Genomic DNA, 7,698 nt, shown 5'->3' on the forward strand with positions numbered 1-7,698 from the left:
TACGTAATTCAGTGTGACTTATAGAGAGAGAATATGAATAATAATAATATAATAATAATATTAATAATAATATTAATAATAATAACAGTAATAATATTTACATTTTAATGACCGTTTTCAAGTCGTTCCGACGTATCGATAAGACAATGCAAAGAAGTGACAATCCCAAAAGATGAGGTTTTCGAACAAGCCGGAAACAATTTTATCGACAAGATAGCAACGCGGCAACTTTTCTTCACTTTAAATCAATTGATCCGAATGTCTTTCTTCGCGTGTTTGTCAAGCGGAAAAACAAAACACATTAGAGATTGTAATGTATTGGTGTATTGTTACGTTATCAGAAATCATTTTTCAGTCTCTAACTTTGAGTTTCGACTTTACATTCTTCTTTTCGATCCTTCCGCTTACATCAAATGCAAAATTGTAGCATTTGAACTTTTGTAATTTGTGTAAAAAATAATTAATCAATTTACTTGTGGCTCGCTATCTACTTTATATATGTATAATACAGCGAGTGCTTAATGACGAATGCGCGAAGAAAAGGAATAGATTCAGGCGGGCCGAGTGTGCAGATCTGATTCTCCAGTTCTGATCTAATCGAATATCCAGGTGGATCCTCTTGTTAAACGTGTTGTACTCTTTACGTTGCCGCTTTGGTTCCTCTCTATGAACAACGCCGCGAGGTAGGAGGCTTCAGCCCACTGTTTCCGAACTGATCTTAAATCGGTCTTTAACGCGGATTGCTCGACTTTTTTGACACGCCACAATGTTTTTCATCCTTTCTCGATAAGACGGTTTCCCTCGTGAGATTGCACGCGTTACACGACACGTGTCACTTAATCAAAATGTTATACGTATTACATTGTACTAGTAAGCAATTGCCGGACGGGAGCGGACGCGCTTGTACCACACATCGACTGATTAGAGTTTCGTTCGACTGTCCATGCGAGCGCAAGCGAGAACTCTTTCCCTACAGCTTTACGTTGCGATCGTTGCACTTACCGGATGCTGGATGATATTTCCGTGTCTCGTGACTGTGCGTTGGGAGACAGTGGTGTGTTAAGTGCGCGAGAAACAAATGTTTATACAATATATAATAAATATATGCGCTACGAGAGAGAGAGCGAGAGAGAGAGAGAGAGAAAGAGAGAGAGAGAAAGAGAGGCGGTAAAGTATCGGGACGCACGTGCGATAGTCGGGAATATTTAATTACGTGACGTTATTATTACTATTTTCATATGCCGGATAAATCAAAACGGAGAGATTTCGCTCGTCCGGTGATGTTATCCCGTGACTTTATCAATCAAAATTACATAATCAACATCAACGGCGGTGCATTGGCGCACGTGTGTCGCAATACTACGTGTATCGCTCTCGTGCGCGTTTCTCGGTATACGATAAACGATTAAACAAATGGGAATCACTTGTGTGTGTGTGTGTGTGTGTGTGTGTGTATGCATAGAGGACCACGGGTCCTTAATTTTACAATTCTTGAGAGAGAGAGAGAGAGGGAGAGAGAGAGAGAGAGAAAACACATGAATGCTCGTCAAAGAATAATTAGTAATAATAAATGATAATTCACATTGCGTATCTCTCGTTGCGCGCCTAGTAGACTGCAAATAGTAGTCATTCGAAAGTCCGTACGTCGTGTTTTGGAGGCACGAGCAGGAAGTGTATAGTGTTTTATTACAAGAAGTCCATGCATCGACGGGATCTTCTGTGTCGCTTTCCGGACAATTACTTTTGTGATTTATTCGTAATCGAAGGAGCATTTAAGGTAGGTACACCCGGCATTCGAAGATTTAAAAGATTATAACAGTTTCCCGTGAAGGGAAAATTGAATTGAAAGGAACTGACACAGTGTCGGATAAGATAAACGTAGCTCGTGAGCATAGCTTACAAGCGCGATTGGAAAAATAATAATCTTTTTAATTCCTTCTGTGTAGAATGAAGCATAACGATAATAAAGTGCCCAATGTGGAATGGAGAGGAATTTACTCTAATAAAACAATTAAATCGCTTAATTCCATCTGAAGGATTAAAAAGCGAACGGAGAAAATTAATAAATTTTTCAATCTTATCTCTCTGACAACTTTATAGATTGAGTCAGTCTCTTTGAATTTCTTCTTCTTGTGGGGAGAGAGAGAGAGAGAGAGAGAGCTTTAAAAATCAATGGTAGAACTGACAGAAATCGAATAGCCGGGAGAAGCCATCTTTCGCTCTTCGATAATTATATGAGTAATTGTCTTTTGTTTGACAGAAAAGCGATGCGAAGGTCGGTCGCGTTGTACTCAGATATACTCCGCATACCTTGTTATTCAGCAGCAGTTGAACAGATGAATATGATTTATTGCAGAGAGCCGTAATACCACAAGTGAAACCGTTCTAAGTATATTTGTTATACACACATATTGTTACCATTGCCACATGAAAGCAATTATTAACTCCATAGCCTGGGCCATTGTTAGACGAACGAGAACTCGGGACTGTTTCTTGAAGTAGGATTGCAACTGGCGTTACTTTTTTAATATCACCGTAAAGTCCGCGTTTATAATTATTACACTTTTTTTTAATAAAATGTATAATAACTATTGTTTAAGAGGACAATTAAAAAAAGATCCAAGGAGATCCGAAACACTGGAAACAAAACAGTTTTTTCTTATGAATTTTAATAATTAAACTTTAGCGTTATTCTTTCAATGTAACATACCACGTTTTAAGTTTCTTTATCGAAAAATAATTTCCAAGGGGGTGAGCTGATTTAAGAATAATTATGTTTTCCCATAAATTTTTTATTCTTTATCTCTTGTTCCTTTTTTTTTTTTTTAACAGCGCAATCCTACGTCGAGGAAGAAAAGAGTTACAAGAAAGTGAGACAAGTTATCGTAATAGTCGCCGATTACTCCGTAACAATGGCAATGCCCATACGTATGAAGTCTGTAATCGAAATGCTTTATATTTTTACACCGAACAAAGCAGTATATAACGTACAATAAAACAATAAAACATGTCCTTCCATACATGCAACCTCAAGATGACAAATGTTAAATTTTTATTTTTACAACAGCCCACTATCACTTCCGATATCTGAGCTATATTTGGGCGTATAATTATAGTTGAGACTATTAATTAGGATATTAAAGTCGGCTAGATTCATTTTAATCGACTCACAATTTTACGATTTCTACACGAATGATCGTCTACTGTAATATACGCATTATACGATACGTATATATATATTAGTGATATTATACCATGCGACGACTCGTTTTACGATCGTTAATAATCCGCAGGAAAGGAAGAATTTCGAAACTGTTAATTTCTTCTCCGAAATTATGAAAACGAGCTGGCCTGTCCAAACACAAATACATATAATATAGTTAGCGTTCCATTCGTCCGTTGTCGCAGCGTCCGATTGTACATTGACGGCGATTAACTTCGGCTATGCAGATTTATGCTGTTTCGAAGCGAAGAAATCAAAAGAAATGGGAGAAGATACAGATAGTACCAAAAGCGAATTGCGAACGCCGACGCGTTTAACTTCACGACCGACACATATATTGTACATATGTATTTATTAAAAATGATAGATATACGAACTCACACACAACAAACACTCGACACACAAACATACATACGCATACATTTACGCAAAAGTTTCCACCGTGCCGAATACTGTCTGTTAAATATTTTTCTCCGACATTATCTTCTATATCTATAATATGTCTGGTATTCGCATAGTGATACATTCGTTCTTGTTTTAAGATCGTCCTAAGTAACGTCTTAAGATGTTAATACGGCTCTGTGATTGGCTTATGACGTCTTAGAACTGTACTTCAGACAGTTTTAAATATAAAAATCGATTATCAGGTACCGACCTATAATTCATATACAAGAAAAAAGAAGAACTACATCGATGTGATTCCGCGAATACTCGACAGCCTTCAATATTATTGTTTTATGTAATGGATTTCAGATACAGTTGCAAATTGTTTCTCCAAGTAATCTCTGCATATGTGAGTTTGACGTGAATACAATCGTGATAGTCTCGCGCCTTTACGCGATGTCGTTTTTCGATCGGAGTCTCGCAGAATTCAATCAAAAGTTGCAAAATCAAAGGTTGCATCCTGTCTAATTTCTGTCGATGAAATTAATCCTCGGCAAACCTGCCGAAAGATAAAAGTTAGCCAGTATCAGGACGTTATGTGGTAAACATTTGCGTACACAACATGTCGTTCCATCAGCAACGTCATCATTGTTATCACCTGATCGACCGACTTATAGTGTGCCGTCGAAGTTTATTCTCATCGACGAGACACTGTACGGTTTTTTTTTTTTTTATAATCACAATCAAATTTAATTTCAACATATTCTTGATCTGTACAGGCTGTGTCGGAAGTCCCGCGATTGTTTTACATGCTACAAATTCCCCGATATGAAGTTTTATAAAATTATATGGAAATTAAGGTATTAACGTTACGAATTGAAAAAAGAGTTTCGAGCTATGTGATATAAATCATAACATCTTCTATCGCGATTAGTAAATTTTGTTCACCAATGTATAAATCTCAGGCTCGAGATGCAATTTTAAAGCACGTCTACAGATCTGTCGAGGAGGCAAAAAATTTTGATCAATTTGAAAGTATTGATGGAAAAACTTCTTGAGGGAAAAATGCGTGTGACTTTTGATACGGCCTACATATGCGAGGTTTAACATCGTACGGCAAACACTCGAACAAATTAAATTCACATTTATTTTTTTTTCTTTAGAACGTCTCTAATAATAAAGACAGCCGTACTTACTTGTACGTGAAAGTATACGTATCTGAAAGAAGGGAACTTCGATATCCTCGATTCGCCAAATCGCGACGGAATTTTCTTCAAGCGCGGAGCGGGACGTCGCCAAATTGGGATATTGCCTTTTGGTATAATAGGAAAGGGAGGATTCGATGTCGAATCTTCGAAACGCGAGAGACCGAGAAGGTGAATGGGGCTAATGACGCGTCGAGTCGAGCCTGAAATTAATAATCAAAATTGAACGACTGTTTGCGAAACACTTGTGATTAACTATTTTATAAAACCGACCCACGGTACGTCCTTAGATATATTATGTAACAAAATGTAGAAAGCAAGAAAGGAGAAATAAATCGAGGAAAATTCCCTTGTGAGAGAGCACGAATATAAAATAAAGACTTTTAAACATTATATCATCCGTTTTTATCACACTTTCATCTGAATGATTAAAAAAAAAAAAGAAGAAGAAAGAGGTAAAAAGAAATCGCGAAGACAGTCTTTTTCGTTTCGATGTTTATCGTTACTCATTTTACGCGCGTCGAATCGTTGGGACTGTGTTCGTAATGTTATTAGCCGTTAGAAATTTCTCGATTATTAGGAGCCGTCAAAAGAGAGAGAGAAAAAAAAAGAAATCGAATGTTTACAGAAGAAAAGGTACATACCACACGCTTACTGGAAAATACGAATATAAAATGTATTTCAAGACGTCTTCATGCAAAGCTGATGAATGTTTTACGTGTATTAAAATGTTCCCTTTTAATCCTATTAAGACTTACAAAATATTATAAGTATTATACTTTACTTGTATATATACATATGTGATAAAAAAAATATATATATATCTATATATATACATCTTGTTCTCTTGTGTGCGTAAAATTTATATTCGTGACCTGTTCTCCGTAAAGCAAATGTACATGTTGAAACATTATATGCATAGTTAATTCGTAATAATACAGGTTATATGTCAGAATCTTGATACCGTGAGAACTACAAGCGAATTTGCAAATAAAAGTTTTATATATTTACAGAAAAATATATTTTTGACTATCTATTTTTACAATTTGGTTTTACAATCTTATTAAATAAACAATATCAACGTGAAAACTCGCAATATATATTACAATTTGTGTGCACAATATATATTACAATTTGATTTTAATAAGATGTGTATGTGCAAATTATGTCTTTGACATGTTAACGTTTTTTAAAACATCGTGATTATCAAGCAATTTTATTTGTATATCGCGCTAGCTTTCATAGACTTCATTATTTAAGTAGAATGTGCATTATGAGTTTATCACAGTTCTGCAACAAGATATAAATTCATGCTTATGTATACTCAGTCAATTGGAATTATATTAATAATTCCTATAGAGAATAGTATGTTTGAGAATCCAGGAATCATTCTCCTTTAAGCATATAGTTTTTTAAACATCATTTGAGGGTATCATGTCCAAGTCGGAGACAGTACTAATGCTAGGTAAACTACTGTCGCTCCAATCAGGATGTGGACAGTCCCGTAATGGACTAGGTACATTAACAGGTTTCCTATTTTGCATATCGCCTTGCTTCCTTATGTCAGAAACTGTTGATTTTGTAATGCTTTCAAGAACTTTTGATGCATTCAGAAACAAATTTTTGGTGTAATCATTTTGTTTTTCCTTAAGCGTTGTATACTTTCTCATTTTATGAATGTCATTTTCTTTATTGTCATCCTTTTTTGAAGATTGATGCAAGGATTTTTTCGTGATTACATCGTTCGCGTTCATATTTTGGCAAGTTGTATTTTCATTATTATTTTGCTTTGCTGATTTTTTATCGTTTTTAACTGTTAATAATAAACATTAATATAAATTAAAAATTGCATTAAGGCGATTCAATTAACAGTAATTGTAAACTCAAAAAAAACTTACCTTCATTTTGATCCGGCAGTATAGTATGTGATGATTCTCCATCAAGTAAACTAACGAGTTCAAAATCTTTAACGGGCACATCTTCTTTTAAAATATTTTCTTTAGAAACGGAATCTTCTGAAGAAATGTCTGATAAATCATTCCAGGATTTATTAAAGCCATTAGAAAAACTTGAGGTAGGAGACGAACATGCATGTCCTGTATGAATTAACGATATGTAAGGACTTGTATTTCCTTCTTTCATATATATCTCATATAGAGTTTTTAAATGTTTTTCAATCTGATTTTGTAGCTCTCTGTAATATAAATCAATTGTTACGTAATTTGTACAATTTACAATTATGCGTCCACTGCGCGCGCGATCAATAAATTTTTTAAAATACATATATATTAATAGTAGAATATATAATATACTCACTGTATTGTATTTCTATAATCAATAATTTGTGTATCTCTATTAGAACATAACGCTGAAAGTTTATGTATTTCCATTGTTAAACATTTGTTATCAATGTCATTTTTTCGTACAAGTTCTGTTTGCTTATTTAGATTCGTTTTTAAATCTGTAATTATTCTTTCATTGTTTTCAATTTGTTGCATTAGCCTTGATATTGTATCATTCTTTTTATAAGTTGCTTCTTCCAATTGTTGTGTAAGTATCTCTACTTGAAATGTCAACTCTGCGTATTTTTGATCAACTTCCTTTAGTCGTTCATCTCGCTCTCGAATTTCACTGATGTAAAATAAAAGAATTGAAAAATTAGTATAAACTTCTATTTTTCTTATTACATTTATATATCGCATCAAACCTTTTTAATCTTTCTCGTTCTAATATGAACGATTCATACGACACAGTTTTTATCTTTTTACCAGATTCCTTTAGTGGAACTGCATTGAATTCTACTTTGGTTTCTAGATCCTGCAAAAAAAAATAACATTGATAAATTCAAAGCTGATATAAAAGTAAAATAACAATTTAATAGATGTA

General features: G+C 34.4%; 1 protein-coding gene across 3 annotated transcripts in view; it reads right to left on the bottom strand.

The window, feature by feature from the left end:
* Window positions 1–5,941: 5,941 nt before the first annotated feature.
* The window catches only part of LOC108748632 (putative leucine-rich repeat-containing protein DDB_G0290503), a 3,512-nt gene continuing 1,755 nt past the window's right edge, over window positions 5,942–7,698 (bottom strand). For all 3 annotated transcript variants that reach the window (XM_018486886.1, XM_018486888.1, XM_018486887.1), the window contains exons 5-8: window positions 7,520–7,629; window positions 7,129–7,443; window positions 6,711–7,006; window positions 5,942–6,625 (exon numbers count right to left, since the gene is read on the bottom strand). In XM_018486886.1, coding sequence (XP_018342388.1) covers window positions 6,225–6,625; window positions 6,711–7,006; window positions 7,129–7,443; window positions 7,520–7,629 — 1,122 coding nt within the window. In that variant the 3' untranslated portion in view covers window positions 5,942–6,224. The remainder of the gene's footprint in view (window positions 6,626–6,710; window positions 7,007–7,128; window positions 7,444–7,519; window positions 7,630–7,698) is intronic.

Source organism: Trachymyrmex septentrionalis, unplaced genomic scaffold (assembly GCF_001594115.1).
Source record: "Trachymyrmex septentrionalis isolate Tsep2-gDNA-1 unplaced genomic scaffold, Tsep1.0 scaffold24, whole genome shotgun sequence".
NCBI lineage: Eukaryota > Metazoa > Arthropoda > Insecta > Hymenoptera > Formicidae > Trachymyrmex > Trachymyrmex septentrionalis.